The sequence below is a fragment of the Apteryx mantelli genome, chromosome 6 (genome assembly GCF_036417845.1).
Source record: "Apteryx mantelli isolate bAptMan1 chromosome 6, bAptMan1.hap1, whole genome shotgun sequence".
NCBI classification, from domain to species: Eukaryota; Metazoa; Chordata; class Aves; order Apterygiformes; family Apterygidae; genus Apteryx; species Apteryx mantelli.
The window spans coordinates 31,875,355-31,901,806 of NC_089983.1; the positions used below are offsets into that span (position 1 = coordinate 31,875,355).

General features: G+C 36.8%; 1 protein-coding gene across 6 annotated transcripts in view; it reads left to right on the top strand.

Moving 5' to 3' along the window:
* RBMS1 (RNA binding motif single stranded interacting protein 1) overlaps positions 1 to 26,452 on the top strand; it is a 158,506-nt gene that overhangs the window by 112,417 nt on the left and 19,637 nt on the right. For all 6 annotated transcript variants that reach the window (XM_067299131.1, XM_067299133.1, XM_067299132.1 and 3 more), the window contains exons 3-6: positions 1,951 to 2,009; positions 4,820 to 4,911; positions 17,703 to 17,860; positions 21,195 to 21,274. In XM_067299131.1, coding sequence (XP_067155232.1) covers positions 1,951 to 2,009; positions 4,820 to 4,911; positions 17,703 to 17,860; positions 21,195 to 21,274 — 389 coding nt within the window. The remainder of the gene's footprint in view (positions 1 to 1,950; positions 2,010 to 4,819; positions 4,912 to 17,702; positions 17,861 to 21,194; positions 21,275 to 26,452) is intronic.

A 26,452-nucleotide genomic window follows, 5' to 3' on the forward strand; every position in this document is an offset into this window, starting at 1 on the left:
TATGTACATTACACTCGCAGAAAAATTTTAGAGACAGTTCAGAAGGTTTAACTTAGGAAATCTACAGCTTTCTATATGGGAATGACTTACTTGGAAAATAATTGGCACTAATGAGGAAGACATGCTCCAACTATTAGATACAATTTATATTGCTTTATTACAGCTTCTAGCATGGTATATTTAAGTATACATGGATTTTCATAGTTTCTTGTACATTTTTAGGCTACAGAGAGATAGTTCTATCTTTAGAATATAAAGGTAGATGCTCACAGTTCCAAATAAGTAAGGAAGCCAATAGCCGGTGGCTTCGATTGCTCCAAATTTACCATTACAAGTATTTGAAGCCACACAAGAACTTGCTGAAGAAACAGAGGGAGCTTGAAATTGGTCACAAAGATTGATAGCTACACTGAAAAAAATGTATTTAAATATTTTGGAGGGAAAGTACTTTGCAAATAGACTTCGTCCTTGAATAATTATCACTTTGTAAGTGAGAAATTATTTGAGCACTTTTAACTAACTAAGCCTAACTTTGTTAGGCTTCTCAGCTATTCTGAAGAAATGTTAAGACTATATGGGTGCTGCAGCTTCAGAAATTGAGTTAGTCATCTTTTGAAATAGTATTGTTTTGAAATGATACTCAGTAACTTTCTCTCTATTTAGCAGGTGAGCTGGCAAAACTTTATTCTTCCCCAAATTTCACTTTCTTTTGATAATAATATTTCTAATGCTTTTCAGTGTTTTCAGTTCTTGTACAATGAAATAGAACTGCTTGGCCTGTAGGGTTTGTGTGTGCATATTAACGTGTTACATTATTTTCCTCATGGAAAAAAAAACCACTCTCAAATTACATTTTTCCTCTTTTGTATACTGATTGTATCAGATGTAGTTCAAAAGCAAAAATGGAGGTTGTGGTAAGGACCTGGGAGACCCAAGTTCCATTTCTGATTCTGCTGCTAATTCCCTGCGTAACTGCAGCCCTTAAGCATTTACATGCCAGGGGAGTTGCTTGCTTAGTATTGGAACTGGCCAAAAAGTAACACTTGATTTCCAAGAAGATTGCAGATTTTCACCAACAGCAATAAATTCTGCTCCAAATTGGGATCAAAAAAGCTAATACCGCAGACCTTTTGCCACACTTGAGAAACAACCATCATTCCTCTAACTGGGATTTTTGTTTGTTTCCCAAGCTTAATTTTCTTTCTCAGATCTTTGGATGCTCACCTTTGGACTGCATAGCAACTTGGCGTCCGGGCTGCCAAGGTCTTAAGAAGCAGCAGAACAGGCAATGAATGGGTTTTGTTTTGTTTTACAAAAGAAAATTGAAACTTTCCCGAGGGATATTTTGGTTTTGTTCAAATTGTTAACATTTCAATTTTCCATAAAACACAGAAAATTCTTTACCAGCTTTGCTGATCAGCTTGCATAAAGCTGACTCACTTGTCACCTTCCAGCATAGAGGTTTTCATCTCTGGATTTGTCAGTGAAAGGAAAAAAATGTCTATGTTTTTTGCTTGCTTTTTTTTCATAGCATTTTAGTTAGCAAGCCTAGCATAGACAAGACAGTTTCTTGTCTGCCTTATCTGGTACATATATTGACAGGGAGAGTCCAAGCTTATGCCTAAAACATATCTTCTTTCATATATCAGGATTTTACCTGTATCATATCTTTTTTTGTGTAAAACACTTTTTCTCTGGCTTGTTTTGTGATTCTGCTGTGCCACTGGTAATGTAGGGAGAACAGAGCATGATCGTATTTGAAATTATTGGGGTTTTTTTTGTTCCTTCTGTCTACTTATGAGTTTTCATTATACAGTTATACAGTCTATATATGATTCCAACTTGTTAAAAGTACATGGGTAATAGAATATAAAATGATGTGAATTTGGTGTCTCTTGTAACAGGATGTTTTTTTCTTTTTTTCTTTGCATATATATACATATATTTTAGGTATGGGAAAATTGTATCCACAAAGGCTATTTTGGATAAGACAACAAACAAATGCAAAGGTATGTTTGCCTTTAAATTACATTCACTTGAGAGTCTTACATGATTTTATAAGATATACTAATGTTGTATTTTAAGTGATTTTAAAAAGTTACTCAATTCTCATTCCTGAGCTAGTCTTATTCTTGCCCATGGTCAGCATATTCGCTGTATTTGTTTGCAGTGGAGCTGGCAGACGGCCTATGTTGGAGATGCAGTCAAACCTGAGTGCAGCTAACATGCACAGCACTGTCTGGCAGTTAGCCTCTATTTTTAAAACAAAAATGGAGTTAAAAGCAGCTTTTCCCCTTTTGCCTGCAGAAATTAGGGAAGCTTACAGAAGATCATTCGACTGTACTAAGCGTCTGAAAAAATTACATATTGTGGAAATCAGCTCTATTAATTAGAATAGTTTAAGGCCGTACTTAATTACATGTTCCAGTACTCTAATTGTGTTTTGTTCTATGCTATTCAATGTGTTGGGAGCAAAGAAGGGGCTCATTTTCACCAAAGTAATTGCAGCTGGAAAAAATAATAAAACTCCTTTAAATAAATTGGATACATCAATTCAGTTCACTGATCTAGAGCACTCATTGCAATTGCAGGGAGACCATATCCCAGCAACATGCATGGTGGGGGAAGGTGTGGCAGCAGACACGGGAAGTATCAAGTTTCAGACTGTTTTTGCAATTAAGAGGATAATTTCTAAGCAAAGTAAAGAATTGAGTCAGCTGATTTAGCAATGTTAATGGTGACCCCATGAGTAAGTGCAAAGTTGATAGGCAGAGGCAGGAGAGGCGGATTTGTCATTAATCAAGTCAGAGTTTTGGGGGAAACTCGGAAGCGGTGCAGCAGCCCAGGTTCATTCTCAGCGCCACATCCCAAGCACTTAAAATGGCGCTGAAAGTTCAGTCTCTGAACTTTCTACAAAACTTTTTCCCAGCTTGTATTGCAGATGTCATCTGCACATAATGTGACTAGGAAAGAGCAGATGTCTTTTTCTAGTATTTTAATTCATTAATACATATGACAGCACTTAACTAATTTAGTCTTCCCTCCCCCAATTCCCAAAGGCTTTAGTAGCTCTGTCAGTGATACTGCTTATGATCCTGACTCTTCAAAGATTTAAGCACAAAATTTCTCCCAATAATTTGATTTTTCCAATAAACCTCACAGGTGAAAAGCAGTAACTAAGTCTTTTGTAACAATATACAGCAGCCTAAGGCTACAGGGAAGCTCAGTGCATGTCATTGAAATTGCAGTGGGAACGTAAGTAGGCAGAATGCAGATATCTAACTGGAATTTAACCAAAAGTTTGACAGCATCTCTGACTCTTGCCAAAAAAACATACCATAGGATTTGAATGAACTGGAGCCATGAGGGATTGAGTTTACATATCATCTAAAAGATAGCAAAGCCAGCCTGGATGGCATGCTTGGTATCAGTATGTAACTTCATCTATATTGCGCCCTACAGTGCGGTGGTGTTGATTGCCTCTGCTACCGTGAGTATGGAAAGCTAATTTTGCCCTGGCAGCACAAAACTTGATATGAGCTAATTCACTCTGTTTCATGTCAATATTTAACAGTCCACCACACCACATGTTACACCAAACAATATGCTGCTTTCTTCAGCTTCTTAGCAGGTTAAGCTTGCACTGATGTACAAGACTGCTCTGGTTGTTCTTCCTGAGTTAAGCTGGTTCAGATACATCTCTATACAGCCTTTTTGTCCGATAGACATATTCTAAGAGTATACTATTACTTTCTGAGGAAATAATTGCATTTTCTGGTCCTCTAGAGTGTTTTTTTTAACCCTACTTAGACATTGAAGGGGGACTTCTCTATTTAAGGCTGTTCACTGGGGGAAAAAAGGAAGGTGAGAGACACAGTATAAGATTTTCAGTAACATCTATGGGAAGTAGCATCCAAACTCTGACTGTCTTTCATTGAGACTTGAGCATCTAGCTCCCAGATCCCATTAAAAATTCCAGCCTATAAGGTCAGTGTCTGATAAGAGGCCAGGGTATAATGCTGTTCATATATCCTGGGATCTATTAGCTGTAAATTGTCATTCGAAAAAGAAAAAAGCTACTGTATATATTTCCTTAAGAAAGGGCAGATTTAAGATGGAAATTATTATAAATAACTTTGCTTTTACATTAACATTTAAAAATTATATTTTACAGCATAAAAATGCTTTAGGGACAATTTTTTACATTCTGGCTTCAGTGACAAGAATGGGAAAAATTCATTTGATTTCAATGGACCTGGATTTTCACTCTTTTTTTTAGTTTAACTACTATCTTTTATGTATATACAATGAAGTAACTAGTTTATCAGAAATTGGATTATGTTGCAGTAGGTATGTATCTTTTAAACTAAATTCCTATATCAATTTTCAGTAAGTGGCCTGTAATTCAAAGGCTTATTTGTCATTTACTCAAACTGGACTAAGAATCTAGTTAGAAAAATTAACAGATTATGCTTTACTTAGTGATCTCTGGGAAATAAACTAATTATGTCATATTCGCTCTTAGTGGATACATAGCTGCTAATACAAAGCACCATACTAATTGTTGGAATTTGGACACAAGCCTGATGGTGAATGGCCATGGAAATTGATTCTTCCCACTAGGACAGGTCCCCAGCAGCTCAGGGTTGAAGCACTTTGGTAGTCTGGTTGCTTTGGGACTACATGAAGAACTTAGGATCTCAAACTGTCCCTTTTCACTCATAAGAAAATTGCATTAGATACCCATGCTAGTAGTATGTGAACTGTTTGATTATAAACTGGTTGTCTTCTTGTTCATGAGGTATGGTTTATTTTTCAGGTTATGGTTTTGTAGACTTTGACAGCCCAGCAGCTGCTCAGAAGGCAGTTTCTGCTTTAAAGGCTAGTGGAGTCCAAGCGCAGATGGCCAAGGTGAGTTAAAATAATTGGCTAATTCTTGCAATGGCTTCTGAAGATGAGCAAGCTTACACATTGGCAAAGCGCTGGCAGTGTGAATTCTCAGGTTGCAGGCCCTTTACAGAGAGTACAGACTGCAAGCCATGTGAGACATTAAGGTAACGAAATGGGGACTTTCAACTGGTTTATCCCTAATCAGCTCAGCTAATGTGGTAGTGAAAGAAAGACAGTCTAGTAAAGTCTTCAAACTGCTCTGGTTGGATTTATCACTTTATTCATGATATTATTTTCCCATTGACTTCGTCAAGAGAATAATTAGCAGTAATTTATAAGAACCCACACTAAAGAAGGCTTCACAGATTAAATTCAACGTGTTAATTTCTGGACACAAGTGAATAGCTGAAATAATTTACAGGTTTTATATATTGCCTGTTTGTTGTTACTGAGGCTAGCAGTCTCACAATTTGGGGGTGAATTTTAAGCATACATGGCAAAATTTAAGCTTGGGATTCTGTCTTCAACTTTTCTAGAATATTTTGTGTTAACAAAATTAATATTTAGATCTGGACTCTCATGATAGATGTCTTCAAATTCTCAGCCAACTCTTTGGCAATCTATTTCTGCATCAGGGCAAAACAAAGCATTATTACAGAGAAAGAAATATAATCTTTCCTTTTGTCTCATTTTTACTGATCCTTGCTTCTGAATCCAGTTACTAGTTAACAGTGATCTTCAGAGCAGTGGTCTTTCAACCTAAAATAAGTTTTGCAAACCCGTAAAACTGGGGAGATAATACATTACTAGTGATTTTGTCATGGATTCTTGTTCAGTCAGATGTCCTGGTTCCAGCAGAATGCCATAGACACCACTATAAGTTTATTAAATAAAGAAGATATTCCCATCATAATCTGTTCATGTAATTTGTGGTATCTTTTAAAGAAAATTTCTTTTGAATTTGAAAATTAGATTTAATTAAAAAAATTCCAGTAATTAAATAGTAATCTCAGAGTTTTTTTAATAAAGTAGAGTCTGCAGCAGATCTAGAAAATCTTTTATAGTTATCCATTAAGTACAGATTTTTTTCAGATGAGATATTTTCCACAGCTTCTCAGCTGAAGAGAACAGTTAAGCTAACAACATAAAATGTCTTTGGATGGGTTCCAGGGCGACAAAATGGAAACCATATGTTTCATACTTAATGCATGTTTCATTACAGCCATGACACAAACATACATGCTTACTGGGAAACACTGGCTTTTTTTTGTAATATTTTATGTATTTTAATAAAGACCTTTCAATTTACCTTTAGTTTTGAGATTTTATAACATATAACTAATGTTTTATTTAAATAAATATTGTATTTTATGAGAAGCCATTTCTTCAAAGCAGGATCACTATTTTAACATCTTAGTTAATCGCTGTAAAATATAGACCAGATTTTTCAAAGCCTCAGTCTACCACCTTATATATATGATATCTAAGTAGGAGGAGAGAGAAAGGACAATACAACTCATATACATTCATTTTGCTAATGAAAAGGTTTAGCTGTCTGATTTGTCTTCTTGACTCCAGTAGACAGAGAAGCTCCAATAATTCTCTATACTAATCTAATAAATATTTCTTAATTTTTTCCATAGTGTATTTTTCCAAATGCTTTCCTCTACCACTTAGTTGCAGAAAGAGACCATAGACTATATTGCTCATATTTCTTTCTGTTAGTATTAATTAAAAAATGTGTACCAGAATACTGGACAGTTTTGATAGGTTTTCTGATACTATGTGTGTATCAGGCCTGGTGACTTGAGGGTATTCTGTATATCTAAAGTTTGCATTAGACTGAAACATGTTATTCTGCTTCTCAACGTGGTAAGAGTGTTTGAATTATTTCCAAAAAAACCCCCAAAAAACAGTACCAAAGATTTCATGAGTGACTGGGAGGCTTGAGTGCTTTGATTTTTGTCTATCTGATTTGAGCCATTGGATTTTTTTCTGGGAAGTGCTACTCTCCTTTTGTCTGAAAAATCATATCTCCAGTTGAATGCTTCAAGTTGAGAATCACAAGTCACTTAAAGTTGTTTTGACAAGATTAGCAAATCAGACTCCTCGCATACAAGAAACTGTATAAAAGTTTGCATGCATTTGTGTATTTACTACTTTATCCTTTTGCATGTTACCATCTGTGCTATAAAGTGGTCTTGTTACAGCGAAACTGTTTAGTGTGGCTTTACCCTGAATTTCACACCAAAAGATTTGGAGGAGAGTTTGTCAGCTGTCTTGCTGATGGGTTCCCTCATTGACCAGTACAACCGTGTCCGTCTCAAGGAGAAATACCAGTTGACTGGACCTGTCATTATGCCGCGTCCGTGGCTGGCAGTAGTATGGCTCCTATGTGTGCTCTTTGTCCTCCCACATCACTGTGGCAGTCCCATGACCTGCAGCAGATGAAGTGGAAGGAAAAATTTTGTACTTGGAGCCGCGCTCTGAATCTGACTGCCATAAACCACTTTTTGCAGTGTCACACTAGAGCTACACGTAGGGGAACAGTTATTTAACAGTTATTTACTTCAGCAAGATCATCGAAAAATCCTAGTCAATAGAAATACTTCAGATTATCCATAGTAAAGCTCTTCTTTATTTTATAGACATTGAATATCTGACTTTGTGAGGTTCTGTCCAATGGGTAAGATCATTCAGTACTCAGCTGTCTGTTTACAAGTTGATCTGACTCCAGAAAAATACAGGCTCATCTGCAACGTTTCAGCTAGTGTTGAGCAGCCTTGGAGGGCCTGGGGCCTGAGACTTAGCTTCGAGCCACGTCCTGTCAAATCTGTTCCAGTTGGGGTCATTGCAGAGAAGTGGCAACATCCTGAGAGCTGTCATGATGATAGTGTCAGTTAAAGAGCCAAATATTAGACAATTGCTCAAGAAACGTTATGTCTTCAATTATCCTGCTCTTTCAGAAGTCTGAATTTGGAAAACTTTACTAAGATGATTGCTTCTGAAGCAACTTCAGAAGTTGTTGCTTTATGCTGGTTAAAAGTATCTTCTTCTGACAGCTAAACTGAAATGCCTCTGCTGAGTCGTGCTGGTCTGTCAGCTCACGCTGATGAAAGCTTACCATAAGCTGTTAGTGCACTGCCAGTGGATAGGTGCAGCTTTTTCACTGAAAAATAAAATGGAGGTAATGGGCAATTGCCTGTCTCCTCTATTTCGTTTGTATATTTCCAGCATTTAATCTTGTTAGTCTCTTTTCCAGGGCGCTTATGTGGCTGTGGAAAGGGATCAAGAGATGATGCGAGCTGTGATGGTAGCCGCTTTGTTTCAGGGCATGCTACAAAACCAATAGTTTATCTCTTACTCTAGAGATAAGGTAGGGAAAGAACAAGTATTTGTCTTGCAAGCGTACTGTTACTTCTAAACTAGTTAGTAACTGGCAGAATGTCCAATTTTTATTTTCGTTCATTTTAATTTCTTCTTGAAATTTCTCCATTTAATTATTTTATTGTCCTTGCTCCTAGAGGAGTGCTTTAATAATAAGCCAATGATAAAAAGTTCAAAAAGAAGGTTTTGCAGAACTACGCATTCCTAGATCAGATTAGTAGTGTTCTTGCAAAGCTCTGCTCATCCTCATGGTAAGGTTTGTTGTTTTATTAAAGATATAATTTGAATATCTCCATTTTCATGGCTTGATGAGCAATGGGATCTAAGATTTGCTCAGCAGCCTTCCCTTACTAAAGAATGACAAAGAATAAAGATTCCTTTTCAATGCTTCTGTAGTTGTTTGAATATTGTAACTTTCTTGGAGCGTGGAGTTTGGGCACCTGGTGACTCTCTTAAGAGGAATGTGGTATTGCTTAAATTTTGTATAAAATGGTAGATTTGTAAATATTTTGTAGAAATAGTATTTTAAAATGAGACCATTAAAATAACAAATCATATTTTAAATACCAGTGAGGAAAGATCTGGTGCTTGGAAACCTTTGCCTGAATCCCAGCTCTTTATAATTCTGGGATAGAGGGCTAAAAAGTATGTAACAGGATATGAAATACTGCTTTCTCAGTGTTTAGTCAACTTAAATCGTATCGTACCTTACATTGTTTCTTAAATATAATGAACCCTAAAAAAAAAAATTGTTTCTGTAGGAGCAGTACAGTCAATAAACAAACACTGCTGATCTTTGTTACAAAAGTTGTCATTTTTGCTGTCAGGATGGGTTTTTATTATCTGAGTGATTCCCCTCTCCTTCCCCCACCCCAAAGGTAAAATCAGTGAGATAACTAGGATTCTACACTGTTCAGAACAGATAGTAAATGTCTTAGCATCTGAAGCCAGATGCATACAGGAAATGTACTGTATATGGGCATTTTGAATGGAGATTTTAAAAAACTGAAAATCTGTAAGGGGCATGCTAGAGACAGTGAAGCCTGAATGCTATAGAGATATGAGTAACTTAAATCCTCATACATTTTTGACATTGAACTTAATATGAGAAGTTTGAGTTGGTGTTCAGATAAAATTCTCTCTTGTTGAATGGTATTCATCTGTTGTTTACTCATGGCTCCAGAAGCAACTATTTCAGATGATTGGAAAAGCAGCCATTTTAAATGGAAAATTGGGTTTAATTCTTACTCCTCTGGATGTAAACTCATATGCAAATATAAAAGGTAAAAAAGTAAAAATTACTGAATAAGAATGGTTAATAAATAATACAGCTCTTTGCATCCTTCTATCTGATCTTCTATCAAATTTAAGCCAAGAGAACTATGATTGTATTTACAGCCTAAATAAAGTAGAGAATGTCTATATCGTACTGCCTGCAATGTAGAGATGTCTAAGCTAGTTAGACTACCAGCCTGGCTGCGGCAACTCAGAGCTCACTGAGTGCTAATTAACTTCCTTCTTGGCATGGCAGCGACAGTTGTATAGGCCTATTATCTAGCTCATGGTAGGTATACAAATTTCCGAGGTAATATGGTGAAAGGTTTATCGCTTTTACAACTGTTCTACATACTGAGTTACTGCTTTTTGTAAAGATCTTGTAGTGCGCTTTGGGCATCACAAGAAAGTCCACGTTGAGCATAGAGTCCAGTGCTCTCAAAAGTGTATTTCAGTCCTGTCTTTAAAATTGGCATGGTGCCCTCCCTTTAAAATAACTTACCACCCAAATCCAACACAATTGCAGTAGGTTCAATGAGCCTGATCCCCCAGCTTTTATGTTTTTGAAGACCTTGGCTTCCTTCCCAACTCCTCCTCTACTCCTGCTTTCTCTGTTCATGAGTTTTTTAGTTCTACCCTAGGCATCACTTAACTATGCTGTAAGATTGTCACTGACAGACCCTTACAGCTTAAACAAATGATATTCATTCTTTTCCCATTTGTGTTTTCCTAATTTTTTTTCCTGTGGAAGTGCAAACTTATCTTTGGTAAATGTATGCTATTTATAACAGAACCCATAAAAATAATTCCTGGCCTTGGCGATCTGTGGACATAATTTTGAGCCAAGAAATGTTGTTCTATGTACCAATGTGCATTTTTGGGGGAAGACTCATTGTTTATCTGTTCAAAGATTTCTCCACAGTAGCACTTTTTTAGGACTTAGGGCATCATATTCACAATAATTCCCTCCTTTTCAAAATATTCACTTACTTGGGCTGGAGCAATTAAATATACTCCTACTTTTTGTATCAGATCTCACATTAACAACTCACCAAATATTTTCACCAATTTCAGGCTTGTGCAAAAAATTAGGGCCGTCTTTAGAATTGTTTCTCACGCAAGTTGCATCAGAAGGATGCCTGTGATAACACTGCAAAGTGTGTTTTACCAGCCTACGCTGATTATTCCACCATTCATAAGGTACTGTTGCCATATTCTGGAGCAGTCTATTGGCTCTCAAAGCAGTAGACCAACTCTTAAGCTCATTACCTAGGTTATTTTTTGGTTTGTTTTAAATATTAGACTGTTGGGTTCAGATTGATCCTCTAGAATCTAGAGATGTCTTAATCTTGTAATCTTTATATTCTTTACTAATGGTTAGGAAGGCAGAACTGTGAAGCTCTCCCTTTATCTTTCTTTCCAGTTAAGTCCATTGCAGGAGTATTTTTTATATTCTAAACTTATTTTAGATGACATTTTTCTTCAAACATTTGGAAAGGTGAACTGTCACACTATGACACAAGTCTGAATTGCAAGTCTGAATTGCACAGGAGGTAAGGGTTTTTCAGGAGGGGAGAGCCTGCTTAGCCCCTTGTCCTCATCTCTGTAGCAGAAGTCAAGGCTGTTCCATATCTGTTAAACATGATGTACTAAAGGCAGAAGAACATGACTTGGAGTTAGCAAGTATGAGAAACAGCTAACTTTTATGACTTTTAACAATGTATTGCTTTTTGTACTTGTCTTCACTGTGGCAATCTTCTGGAGAATTAAATAGGTTTTCATTCCTACAGAGTAAAGTAAGTAAATAAGTTTAGGTTACCATGGTAGCTAGTGCACTTAATCTAACTGGAGAAGGTAGGCATATTGCGATATTTTTTGTTCTTCATCTGGGCTTCTGAATGCCAAAGAACAGATGACAGGCAAACAGGAGCTAACTAAAGCAGTTTTTCACAGCAGTTTCTAGAAACTGTCTTGAAAGGAAAGTTTTCTTTTTACCCAGTTTGTGGTCCTTTTTGTAAGCAATAGCATTAAATCCTATAGTACAATTGTAATGAACTGTTTAAAAAAAATTAAAAAATATCCCTTCATTTGCATACTTAATTTTTAATTAGCTAAAATAAAAAGCTAGAAGATAGTTCTTTTAAATCTGCATATTGCAGATCACTGCAACAGTGCATATTACTGCAAAACCAAGTTCTTAGAAGTCGTTATACAATAAATTGAAGGTAAGCCAAACTTTGCTTACCTGAGGGCTAAATGACCATTATTGCAGGAATTGCATTTGCATAAAATAAGACAGTTAACAACCACTTCCCTTGTGTACACAGCTTCAGCCCACAAAAGTCTTATCTCAGTTGCTAAGCAGTGCTGTGGCTTTTCAGGCAAGGGTAGCATGCCCTATTACGGGCCTTGGTGGACTCTCTGAGCTTTCTGTGGAAAATGGTGGCACCCATGAGCAACATTACAGCTCCCAGGGTGCACTTTTGTGCCCGCGTAGTAAAGAGCAAGCGCGAATGCCAGGGAATAAAAAAGAAGTGTATGATTGCATTGATAGTCTGATTGCAAACTTGAACATGGTGCTAATTGTAGTTAAAAATTTCTTTTTATATGGTTCTTATTCCTCTTTATAATACAGATGAGCCTATGAAAATGAATTAAAATGTTTAGTTTATTAATCATATAAAACGTTTTGGGGATTCCGGGCAACAAGTGAAGATTCTGGTAGCGATTTTTCTGCTGAATTGTCTTGTTAACAACTCCTGGTCAGCCAGTATGAAAACTGTGGCTAAAACAGACGTATTTCAGTGAGACACAGGCCAATTGTAAATTTTAAAGTAGTTTCTATATGGAGGCAGACAAGCATTTAATCCCATCCTATCAGCCAGAGGATCTTCCATGCTGTGAGCAGTGCCTAGTCACATGTTTCTGAATGGCTATCTGTTAACTGTGACCTTACACAGAGCAAGAGAAAACAGATGTCTTATCATTTTGCCAAGTTTCTTGCTTGAATTTTAGGAACGGTTCCACACGCACAGGGAGGTTTTTGTTAATTTCTTTCAGATGATGGTAGAGCACTTCACATTATGTGGGACTCCTGATCACCACTTTTCCACTGAAATGAACGTTAGCCGTTGATTATTCCTATCCCTTTTCTGAGAAATATTGTATCTTCTATTCAGCTTATTAAGTTAGTGGTGTCAGTGCTTTTTAGGAACAGGAAGTGCACTGATCTAAGAGAGCACTGTTCTAAATGGTTGTTTTATTGTGTTCAGCTGGAGAAGTTCTGGAGACACATCTAAAGGTGTTTGGTGAGAAAAGACCAAGAGAAATTTGCTGACATGAATTGCTAAAAATAAAACATCCTAGTTGCCTCAGTAACACAAATACTTACTTTAGCTCAGAAATTCCCTGACATTTGCCCATAACCTGCACAGAACTGAGCACTTTCAGCACCTGCTGAAGGTTGTGTAAACTGAGGAGACCCTGCACTCAAAGATAATATGTAGACTCTCAAATTAAACAGTTTTCCTAGATCAGTTAAATCAAAAAAAAAAAGAAAAGAAAAGAAAAGAAATCTCAATGGTTCTGTGTTCTATTTTTTAATTTTTTAATTTTAGCTTACTAGCCTGAATCTTTCCACTGACTTTAGTGAGTTTTTTTTTTAATCATTCCCATGAAATGATACAAATCATTTAAAGGGATTTAGGATTTCTTAGGTGAAAGCAGTTTATATGGCTTCATGGATTTGAAACACAGAAAAATCTACCTTTGAATGCATTTAGAATTTTTACAGTCTTATAGGCAAGGTTTGAGTTGGGTTGTTCGTGTTGGCAAATATTTTTGATGCAGTCTCACTTACTTGCTAAATTGCAGAATAAAGGTTAGAAACTTATATATCAGAGGAATTAATTTTCCCTTCTGAAACAGAGCTGTAATAATTACGCAAACCAAACTATGATGAGACAGGTTTCAGTAAGGAAGGAAGTCACAGAAGTTAATGTATTAAACTGCTGTTTGCCAGAGAGGCATAGGGACAAGTTAAAAAGTTTGTCTTTCTCCTAACTTCCTGAATTTTTAACTGTTTAACCATTTTCAGTGCCAAAACTTTATATAAGAGCAAACATCTGTTTGTACAGTGACTTTTGTGCAAGACAGGATAAAGATGGATGGGGAGTCCTAGCTGCAGTTACCATTTGGAAGTAAGCTTGGAAATCTAGCGTGTTCCAAGGGAAAGGAAATTACTTGCATCTTATAATCTCTCAAAACCCACCCAGATCACTATTTTAAGGCTTACTAGTCTAATGGAGATGACAGAAGCTGCATGATGGCAGAAGTAATAAAGGGGCAGACAAGGAGATGTTTCACACATTGCTAGGCATAATTTTTCCACTGCCAAACTCTATAATAAATTCCAAATATGTGCTAGTTTTGTCTAATAGGTAATAGGTCTACTCTACCAACAACATTATCTTTGTATTGTAAACCAACTAGCTTGGGAAGCAGAAACAGTCTTTTTTCCTACAAAATGAAGAAATGGATTAAATTAATCTATCCTGATCTATTTGCTCTTATGATTGAACTGCTGCCTGTGCCCAAGGGTTTGGGGCACTACCTAAACGTCTGCAGTCTTTGCACGCTTTGGAATGTGTTTGTTGGCATTTAAACTATTTTGTTCTGGGAGAATTACAAAGGAATGAAATCTCAGCTAGCATTCCCGAATTTCCCAGTGACCACCCGATTCTTTGGCCTTCTTTTTGCCCTTCCTCTCCCATACGTGCCCTCTTTACCGCTTCTAGCTATAGACGTTTGCAGAAATACCTTCAAATTCCCTATTCCCACTGTGGTCTGTATGTTCTGTTGAAGGATGAAAAGCAGAAATAACTGAACTCCTGGGAGTATTCTGGTTGGAATATACTGTCATAGAGAAAGTGTCAAGAAAGTAGGAGTTGGAGCTAAATCCTCTCCAGTCACCCATTCAGCACTCACCTGACAGAAATCCAATCTAGTTACTATTACAAAGTAAGGATTGTATCATGGGAAGCAAGTCAAATTTTTCCTTCGCAAAATATTTTCTGTTCAGAAAAGCAATTTCCTTAGAGAGAGCAATTTCCTCAGATGCCGTTCCCTCTTTTTTTTTTTCCCTTCCCCCAGTTCCCAAAGGCACTTGCAAATTGGCTAGTGCTAATGTTGCTGATACTCTAAAGACAGAAGCATTCCTGTCTCTTTTTCTGATAACATGATTTTGTGGCATGATGTTCTCTCTGATAGGTTGGTAGGTGCAAGAATTATGCTCCCTAGTGTGTATGGAGGAAAAGCTTTGTGTCGCATCATGAATCCCAGTAGGCTTTTGTATCCCTTTCAGCAAGGAAGGCCTGTGATCTCTTGTCCTGAATGCTCTTCACGTATAATGAAATTGTGGTAACCCCACAGGTTGGAACAGGAACCCCAGACAAGGGGAATGTGATATCCCCAGTCATCCAAAAAACACTTACTACTCTGCCATTCTGCATTTAAAGTGAATTTCTTTCTCCATTCATTGTTTCTGAATGTAAGCTTTGCGTTTTTGCATGTAGATTACATTTTTATTGGTATGAACAGAATGTGTCGTTTATTTTTTCATCTTTCCAAATGTTGTTAGGCTTTTGTAATAAGAACATTTTTATAATATAATTCAGGATTTGTATTATTATAGAATAAAAATATTAGCAAAGTAGATGAAAATGTTCTAAGGGTCTAATTTCCAACTTGTATGCTGTTTTCGGTTTTTTAGAGAAGTCTTAGCATGCTTGTGTACAGTATATTTTACAGCTTATAATAAAATTTTAAAAATGCAAAATTTTCTTTTCAAAGATTACTCTGAGTTTCAGAAAATTAACCTATAGCTAGAAATGCAATTTTGTGATGCCCATATCTAAAACCACAAATAAAGCTTTTGCTAATAACATTCATTAAAGAAGAAAGCAAGCCTACATCGCAAGTTATAAAACAGAATTGTCTAACACAGGCTAAGTAACAAATTAATTCTAAAAGCATTAAAGCTGTCTTTTTCTAAGATTCCTAGCTGAGAAAATATGAACTGTATGTCAAAAATATTGTAACATAGGTTCTTTTCCCTCATGGATGAACACTGCCCAGCAAGGAATATTAATGTGAACTCTGGACTCTCAGTGAATCCATTTTCTCATCTTCTTTTTCTGCTGATTTTTTCTAATATGAAGGAGAAGTCAGATGTTCTAAGATAATTCAAACCATGAACTTCTCTGTGCACTGTGTGGATTCAATATTATTTTCAGGAGGAAATTTTTTTATTCTTTGTTTGTTTTCTTAAAACAGTATTTTCTTCATGTTGTTGCATGACTTGCCTAACACTAGGTACCAAGGAAAATGTGTAGTAATCAGACGCCATTTGTAAGCGACTTTAAATGGACTGACTAGGAGAACACCTGGGAAAAGGTTGTGTTTTGTAAGCTCTGTGGGAGTGCAGTGTGGCTAGGAGTTACAGTCGTCTCAGTGGCACTGTGTGCAGATGGGGAAGGTGCACAGAGAACGTTTCCCTTTCAGATGTCCTTTGATATAGAAATTTCTTAAAAATCCATACAGGAAACTTCAAAACATCAGCCCTTTCCAGCTGAATGTGAGACTGTGAAAAAGCAAACGGTGAAGAGCCTTAAGCACACACAGAATACAATTTACTTGAACATTTTTAGTTTCAATCTCTTTGGGAATGTGAAAATTTCAATCCTGTGCCTAAGGGGCCTGACCCCCCCCCCCCCCATATTGCTAGCAAAACCTAGCCACAACTGAGAGGTGATATCTAGGATAGAAGATTATTACATTATACAATATGCTACTAAAGATACTGAGATATTATTAATGTAAGAGTAATTTAAGGACAAATTGATGTCTAATCTGCATAAGAGAGTATCACCAGCTATATAGCTATAATCACTTTAACGAATGCTTTGATTCCAGTAGGAAAGTGTTGTGGTTTTGCTTTTGTTTTCTGGTTTGATTTAAACTTCTCTCTGAATAAAGTTAGCCCTCTTGCGCAGAATGAAAATACGCTGAGGACTATGCCAACAAAATTTGGTTTGTTTCAGTCCGTAACTCCAGAAAAGTTCTCCTATAGAGTTTAATGCATCCTGTAGAGACTTAGATCTATACAGGGAGCCACGCTGATAGTCATCAAGGTTTTGCACAACTTTAGGGCCCAACTGGGTAATCTTTGTAGATTCAGGATGTATCACCATAGAGCATGGTCAGCAATTAGCAGGAAGAGAGAGGCGCCCAAGATGCATCCCAAATCAGAGCTAGAGAATCCAGAGACAAACACTGGAAATGACCGATTTCAACAAAAGTGTTTCCTGGGTCAAGGATGGAATTTCTTGTTAAATACATGAATCACAAAAAATGGATAGCCATATGGTTAAGGGAATTACAAAGATTTGACTACATTTGTCTCCTATAGCTAATAAGACCACTCATTCGCTGTCCTCCTCTGTCTTTTTGACTGTTGCTAGAGATAGTTTTTGGAAGACTTTTGTATTGTCTCAATACATAATGTAAAAGTTGGATGAAAACTCAGAAATGTTCATGTGTGGGAGAAGAAGATGGTGTCCCACTCACTTTTGTGTATATCAGCCTATTATGGTAATATTTTGGCAATGTACATACTTTTAAATGCATTTTCTCCTTTTTCTCTATTATTTTCATATTCGCATTCCAATCTTTTCTCTTTTTAATTTACTTCCAGCTTTTCTTTTAGCTGTTTTTCCACCTGTGTTATATTTGCAGTCTGCTTAGTTCTTTCCTTTGTGTTGTTTTTGCTTTTTCTTCTTCTTTATGGAAAACCTTAAACCTAAAGTTGTAATATAGTATATAAACTGGTCAATTATTCATCTTTTTCTCCACTTTAAAAATGTAATTGTCAGCAATATCTAAGGAAGAGGGGAGCTTCTCTTTGGAAGTCTGTATACAATGACAGAAGGGGGGGATTGCTAATGCTAGGGAAGAGCAGCCTTTAGAAAGGGGCCTGGGAAGTCAAAATGTGTAGCCGTAGTTGTATGTAATGGTTGTTATCCTTTGTGTTCAAAATGTCTTTCCAACGTATCAAGCAGGAACAATAATAGTTGTTTTTAATTCTGTTTCAGCAACAAGAACAAGATCCAACTAACTTATACATTTCCAATTTGCCACTTTCAATGGATGAGCAGGAGCTTGAGAACATGCTTAAACCGTTTGGGCAGGTTATCTCTACGAGGATACTGCGTGACTCGAGTGGGACAAGCCGTGGAGTTGGCTTTGCAAGGTACTTCAATGTCATTAGCCATGCTGTTTTTTCCTCTTTTTAATAGAAGAAGAATATATTCTTTATTTAAAAAAAACCAAACTTTTCCCAGATATTCAGGATTTCATCCAGAGTAGGTGGAAAAGGCAGAACTTATAGAAAGTGACCGAACTTTTAAAGAAAAGGGGATCTAAATAGAGTCACCAGCAGGGCTTTGTTAATTTGTCCTTTGCTTAAGCTAATATGGCCGTGTCTCAGCTCATAAGGCTAAATCTGAATCTATTACTGTTACTGAACAACCATCTAGGGTAAGAGTCTGCTCTCCATAGCTTTCACTTCTTCATTGTACTTCTCCTTTCTCCTCTGCCCTGAACCAGCAAGCAAGAGTCATGCAGGGCTTTGGCATGGTCTAATCCCGTGGCTGAGGTTCAAGCCCATTATCCATGCCACCAGTTAAACCTAGGTTAACTGATCTTTATCTTTGCTAAATGTGGACTCCTCAAAAACATGGGGGGAATTAGCCTTCCTACGAAGGAGGGGAAGAAACTTCTGCTGTGGCATTTCTGGCTTTCGAGGCTTGAATTCCAGACAGAAGACCATAAGGAAGAACTTTTTTTTTCATTAGTTCCTCTAAGAAAATCAACTCATCATCACTCTTCAAATGTCAGTCCTTTGAATTTTCTGGCTCATTAACATGTTGTCATTTGGGAATGAAAATATTTTTATTCATTTACAGTAAATCTCACCTTAAAATATTTCACAGCTCAGTCAAATATTTCTCCCAAATCAACAAGAAAAAACATCTTCCATAAATAAGTAGACACCTCCTAAATACACTGTCCATGTGAGTCTACCTTTTCTCTAGTTAATACAGACTTTTGCTCTGGGGTCCCTTCATCAAAAGCTTTTTCTGCATACTTCTAGTATTTTCCCATGTCTGATTAAGTCCTGCTTTAAACCTCGGATGATGGCACAGTAATCAAAATTTGGAGGCTTTAGACTGGATATTTCTGTTATCAAAAATAGAGGCATGCTTTGAGCAATTGAGATTTGAGATTCTCAAAAATATTTTATAAAAACTCTGCCAACAATCAGGTTCCAATAATTCAGATATTCAGCCAATATGACAGTAGGTCTATGTCTGAACAACTAAAAAAGTCTAAAAATAGTGCACAAAGAAGAACTGAACAAATTATATCTCCTGATGAAGCCAAAAATTTTAGAGACTGGTTTCACTGTGATTTGACTATGGGAAGTTCACAGGACTGCGATTTTTTTTTTTTCACAAGATCATTTATTTGCTTGGCAGACTGGCCTGTTTCAAAGAAACACAACAAAGGAACAAAATTAGAAGCAGTGGGAAGATATGTCTTTAATTATTTAAGACCGCAAAACCAGTGAGTTTGATTTCTACCCAGATTTCTTCCTCTCCCCTTCAAATAAATAATAAATGTTTGCGATATTTTTGGTGAAAGGTTAATTTGGCATTTTTATTTCATTCATATACTTGTAGTTTTTGTTTTTTGTACAAGCACATGTACGAGCATTTGAATGTGAACTCCATACAACTATATACAAAATGTGTGCATGTGTTTTTGGATGACTTACAAAGTGAGTATATACCCACATGTTATATTTACTAATTTTGAAAATACTGATATTTTCACTCAAATGCAGTATTTACTTTTTGGTACTATGAAGGGCAGAATCCAGTAGCATCTGAGCTTAAAATTCCATAGGCATTGCAAACTTATACTGTCTTTTCTTTCCAAACTTGCTTACTGACTGTTCCTGGAATCAGAGGGTTTTTAGGAAAGCTTTATTCCAGTACAGCCAGAAGAGTTTTTAAACTCTGCGTTAAAGTCCAAAAGATTGGTGTGTATCCAAAATCTTGTTTGTATTGAAGGCATTGTAAGAAATTAGTTTCAAAGTAAATATTTTCTCAATAGGTTCTGTATTATACTAATAATTTTTTGGAATAAGCTGCTAATACGATATCTACTCAGATTTTCTGCTCTTCTGCAAGGCAGATATTGGAACATTATTGGATGAAAGTTAGTTAAGATTAAGATTGTCCACAAAGCATGTAGACATAAAATAAAGATTTTCATTTCTTGCCTTCAGGAGCATTTTATTAGGTTAATAAGGGGTAGTATATTTTATCAAGTCCAGACTTGAGTCTGAGACTAAATTACATTGTTTTGAAAGAGGAAAAATTAGGTTTCTTTGATTCAGATCCAACAATCCAGAACTTCTGCAAGTTCTCTAGAAACATTTTTGAAACCATGAAGAAGTTTTGTTTAGTCTGCCATTTTGATGATTCTGCTTGTTGTCTGGGGCCTGTGCAGAAAGGCTATCAAAATTAAAAGGTGCCAAGACTTGCTACTTCTTAGAGCTGCTTCTTTGCTGCTCAAGTCATTGGGCCTAGTTTGTGGATCTGCATTATAGAAACTCAATGAGTGAATGAAAAGAAAATCTCTGTTAGCGTCATCATTATCCAAACATCAGTTTGCAGACAGCTATAAAATATATTCTTCTTTTAAAAGAATTTTTTTTTTACCTCCCAGTCATGAATTCCAACTTAGTTCAGACTGGTAGTTACTCCATGGCACTGCAAAGATGCAGCTGCCATCTGTGTAGCCACACTCAGTAGAGAATGTCAGTCGTTCACCCAGCTCTCTCGTACTTCATCCAGCTATTAAGTCAAGTTTTGATAAGTGTGCTAACCTGTTCGGGATGCTGGATAAATTCTTGGAAACCATCACAGCTACTCAGTTATTAGTTCCTGTTTTTAAAGGTAACTTAGAGATGACAAAATAAGGGATGGTTGCATCATGTAGTTGTGATATTTTAGTTGCAATAGTTTAAGATATAAATTAAAAGCTACAAAGGCAGTTTGCATAGTCAGGCATGTTTATATTTGGGTTTATTGCTCTTAAACCTTACAGACCCTTCAGAATCCTCTATCAAAAGTGGCATTAACTTTTGTTCTATGTACCATAGAAGCCAAGGATTGAATTATGAATGACTGTGTATCAATCCTTCTACTTTCTTCAGGACAGCATAGGACTTTGTACTACAGCTGTCCAAATTATGCTCTACCTAATCTTTAAATAAATACGAGTATTGTATTTGCAGTTTGGTATTGACTTTGGCCTCATATTGCGTAAAATCTTCATTCAGTTTAGTTTTACCTTTCTGAAGTTGTGTATTCTTAAAAACACCTATTCTGTTGCTCACACACGGGAAAGCAAGGTGCAAAAGTGAAGAGATAAAAAGCAAGAAATATGCTAAAAAAATTGCAAACATGGAATCTGGATGAGCATTTAATTTATGTAAATAATTATTTTCATAGGATGGAATCAACGGAAAAATGTGAAGCAGTGATTGCTCATTTTAATGGAAAATTCATAAAGACACCAGCAGGAGTTTCTGGTATGTTGTATATATTTCTAACAACATGTATGAATGGGATACCGCCTATATAGTGAAAGCCTGTCATGCTGATTGTTGTATCTGACTTCTCATTCAAAAGTAGGCTTATTAAAATTAAACTGTCTTCTTGGATGACAGTAATACTTGCTCGCTTGGAATACAGTATGTCATTTTCCTACAGTAAACCTTTTCTAGGAATCTGGTGCTGTTCTCTAGCAAATAGACAAGCAGCTCAGATGCCTTAAGCCAGCTATGCACAAATTTACATCCCACATAATCCCAGGTGAAGTCAGAAGACAAGTATGTGTTGTATTTGCATCAGAATAGAATTTGGTTGATTGTCCACAGACAATTTTTTTTAAAGAGAAAAGAAATGGACTACTTTTGCCATCTGTTGATGATTTTTCCAATTCCTTTCAAAAATGGCAAATTAGATTCTGCAGCAGTGCCTTTATGCCAGGCCTTTCATTCTTTGTGATATTTTGCTCTCATGTCAAAATAGGCTTTGAGGTTCTCCAGGAAGATGAAAGGAGATAGATAAAGAGTGCCAGTTCTAGAACTATTGTGCAAGGCAAAAGGAAGAGATGCTCCATAGTGCAATTTTGTCATCGCACCAGCTCCTTATCAATTTGCCTGTTTTATCAGCACTATTTTTAAGAGACAAAAAGCATGTTCCATAAACACTCAAAAATCAGGAAAGGAAATTCGGAGCAGCAGAGTAAAATAGAAAGAAAACAGGATAATAACTGAGGAAAGAATATATGTCTAAGATTCCAGGCTTCTTTTGGCAACTATTTTATTGAGGATCCCAAGTGGGAATTTTGCAGTTTACATTGTTGATGCGTTTACTGAAGCCACCTTTATCCCACTGGTGATACATTCTCCATAGTCAGACCCTGACCCAGAGAACATAGGAAAAGGAAAGCAGCAATCAGCAGGCAGAGAAGAATGTAGCCTGTTTTGTTAAAACTACATACATGCCTCATCCCTGGAAGACTGCTCCAGTTTGAGGCAGTCTGGGCTGTGGTAGGGATGGAAGGCTGCTTCAGAGCACAGGAAACCACTCCCTTCACCAGCGCTAATCTAATGCAGGGTTTTGACTTCACTGGCTTTTGCAGATCCTTTGCACTGGGATGGATTCCTGAGACTGTGATTATTTAGTTAAAACTTTGGATGTTATAGATAGGGGCTGTAACATTATTTTCCTATTATTTCATGTATTTAGCAATCTGTGTTTTTATGAGATGGAAAATCCCTTTAGGGGCAAGGAGATCATGGAATGATTTTCACTGAATGCTGGTTGTGCTGTGATCCACCCTTGGTGATTATTTTTATAGTGCTGCTATGGCTTAGACATAATTACAAGTAAAAAGTATGGGGAAACCAAGAGTTCAAATTAACATATAGGGGTTTAAATTCAATTACAGCCAGTAAAAAACTGTAACTGAACCTCCTATTAATGCTTTTTAGTTTGCTCATTTGTATTGCCACTTGCATTATCCTGTCCTCAATGAGCAAGCTGTCAAGCGTATCGTTGTTGATCATACTCTGTCGCTGGTGGGCCGTTGCTGAAGCTGGAGTTACACCCTTGTATTATCAGGTTCTAGCAGGTAGAAATAACAAATTGCTGCGCAGAATTATAAGAATGATTTCTGCAGAGAGTGTGGAGGAAAGAAACTAATGTAAAAGTGTGATTAATTAGGACAGCAAAATTTCCCAGAACTGGTGAATGTCAGAAAGGGGAAAATAAAGAAGGGTCTTTGGATGTAATCCACCTCCCTGACTTTAACTTCTAATGCTTACCTGCCCACGTCAAAGTAGTCATCTAGGTTCCCTGTCTAAAAAATGTAAAGAAGCACACACCTGCAGCGACCAATGTATCTCTGCTGGCAGCTGTCTTAGAATGGGATGAATCATGTCTGAAGGTAGCTATCTCTCACCAGTGGTTACAGAGCGTGTCTAGATGAGTAGCTCAGAAACAGATAACCCTAAATGTCTGGAAGTCAGTTAAGTGAGATGAGTCGCACCCTCCATGACGCTCAAAAACACTTAGCATTCTACTGTGCATTGTACAAATGAGTAGGTGTATAAGGGAGCTGTGAGAAATTAGTTCATTAAAGACCCTCAGTTTTCTTGTATTGCTTACAGTCTGAATTGTACTTTTGAAAGCCAGTGCTGTGAAGCTGTGTTGCTCTTGCAATGGTCTTTCTGGTGCTCACATTCTTGCTGGAGTTCCTCACCACAGAGCAGGCGTGTTTCTAGTAATGCAGCCTTACACGAGGGTGCAGCTTACACACAATAAGACACTGCAGGCTGCCAAACAGTGGAGCAGAGTCATAAGGCAACTGCGGTCTTAGACTACCTGCACGCAGAAAGTGGATGTAGTGGAAAGCTCTTGCACAAACAAAGGTTAGGAGAATGTTTGGAAATAGATTAGCATCTTTGGGGGTTATAGAGGAGCAAGTTCAAATACGTGCAAAGTAAAACTGTAGAAATGGAACTGTGTTTGAATTAAAACATTGTGTCCTAGAAACTTGGCTAAAATCAGCAAAGGGAGCTGGCTATAAAAACACTGTTATCAGGATGAGGAGGGTAGGAGAGAAGGGCTTGTAATGAAATAGGTGTGGGAGGAAGAACATCTGTTTAACAAAAACATGCTTTCATAAGGCAGCTTTGGTATTTTAACTAAGCTGGGATTTAAATGGAAGAATGGGTTAAACACAGTTAGAGAAAACATAGGTAAAACCTGGGAAGCATGAGAACATAAAACACCAAACCTTCTTTGAATCTGCAAGGGTTAAGGCAGCGTGTAGGGTTCACAAATGTGTCGATTGTAGAATTTTTGAGTGACAGGTGTCTCACACTGAATGTTGATGAAGCTGAACCCAGATGTACCAAACTACCCAGACTTTATTTCCCCACTCCATATTAGCTTAATGAAAAATATATTCAAAATTTAATGTGTCCTTGTTTGTTTTCAGTCAGCAAAAAGGAAGGTTAGCTCAGAGAGCAATACCAAATCCACTGCAAGTTAGTATAATTCTAAATCTCCTAGGAGCAGTATATTAGTTTCACTGTTTGTTCTAGTCCTGAGTTTTGTGTTTTGCTATATAAGTTATTTTAATACTGTTTCTGTTTTGTGGAATATGACATTTTGTTTGTTTCTCTCAGACCTTCGATTTTTGTATTTCCTACCCTTTTTAACTACATGATTATTACATTACTATTATAATCTTGAAATAACATTTGTATTTAGTTCTACTTTTCTCTTTTAAAAACTATTGTCTTTACTGAATAATGTGATATTTAAAGCTTTTCATTTGTCTTGTGAAATGTGAACCTCATGAGGTGAATTGGAGGAAGCAGAGACTAGCATAAGGAGCCAGGACACGGAGGATGAGCAGTGAGGACAGAGAGAGCATACTTAAGCTCCCTCCCATAAAGATTTTGTCTAATGTTCACTATGTTTTTATTTTGTGTTGGACTCGTAACAATTCTGTAAATGACCTGCTGGGCAAAATCATGACAGGCATCTTCTCCCTTTCACAGTCACTTGTAGCTACATGATATTATATGAGAATAATTATATAAACAATTAATGTGCAAGGAAATGAAAAAGCAATAGAGAGAAAAAATGAGAAAAAGGAGAAAATGGAGAAATTGAAGTGGTGTTAGCAATTGTACTGTGGAATCTGTGAGGACTCACCAAGTTATGTGGGAATAAAAATCCCCGTGGTGTGGGAAGTCTGAGTGTATTTGTCTCATTTACACCATTTTACCTTTAAAATGAAGAATATAGAAGTTACAAAGTTATGAAAGCTTTATGCCTGTTATAAAGGTTTTATGGATTCTGTCATACTTACTTTAATGAAAAATAACTTCTGTGATTTTTTTTGTTTTCATAGGAGTGAAGTAGAGAGCATTTTTGCTGAGCATCCTGTAGCATTTTTACTTTTGCTGTAATACTGGTGGGTTATGGTGATGACCCAATAGTGATAGGTTATGCATGACTCACCCTTCTCTTCCCACTTACAGCAAAGATTTTGATCGCTCAGATTCTGTTTCAGTGAAGAAACTAAAGACAGCTGTGAGAGCCCTGCTCCTGACTGTAGACTAGGAGAAGGTACACTAGGTGCAGTAGACACTGCTGGTTGAAATGATTCTCATCCTGGACATCTGCTGCAGGAGAGGAATGAAAATGAAATAGTTATTCTGTGGCAGTCATTTCTGAGCTTTTTCTATCTGCTTACCTCTAAAAAGTATCCAGCGCTACAGAACCCTGTATAGTGAATTTAAGCCTCTTGACAAGTAAGCTAACATTTCTTAGTCATCTTTCACAGATCCTTTAGAAATAAACCACAGTTTGAAAACCTAAAGGGTATCAAGAGGTCACAGTGCTGGTGTTAGTCCTGATTGCCTCACCGAACTCAGCAGAGCCAAGATTTTACCCGTTAGATCAAAAATTTGAAGTGCTCAGTGCTCTAATTCTCATAGTTCATAACTGCTGCTTTGTTTTAAGGAGAAACATTGGAACAGAAAAAATAATCCTATTTATAACTACTCAAAATATACTCCTATGGCACCCCTAAAATTATTAAAGAAATGTAACCCTGAGCACTGCATTTAAGTGAAGATTAGGATGGTGAGGAGGATATGTTTTGTTTCTCTTTAAACATATAAAGCTACTGATACTTGAGATCTTGGGTTGCACAACTTTTTTAATCCCCAGAGCTTTTGGCAAAAGTTTCTAGCCGTACAGGCTTGCTGTATCATTAAAGTGATGTTTTAATGTTAGAATTCATTAGTACCATGTGCTTTGTCACTCAGAAATATGCAATGAGAATCACTAAAAGATGCAGTTTAGCTGAAAACTGATTAAAAGAATCCTATTTAAAAATATTTTGTTGTATTAATGTATGAAAAGCAGAGCTTATTGAAATGTTGATGGAATTAGCCACATAGAGTCAAGAATGCAAACGTGCAGTCCAATACAAGAACATCAGTTTTGTTCTTGTATTTCATAGTATAACTCGTTACATATTTGGGCAGACACTGAGCAAACCAAGACTGAATCCTGCTGTACGTATGTGTACAATATGGGTATAAGGGCATACAACAGGGAAGTATTTACATTCCTTTCAAAGCCTGTCACTTCACTCTCTAACATTACATCCACAT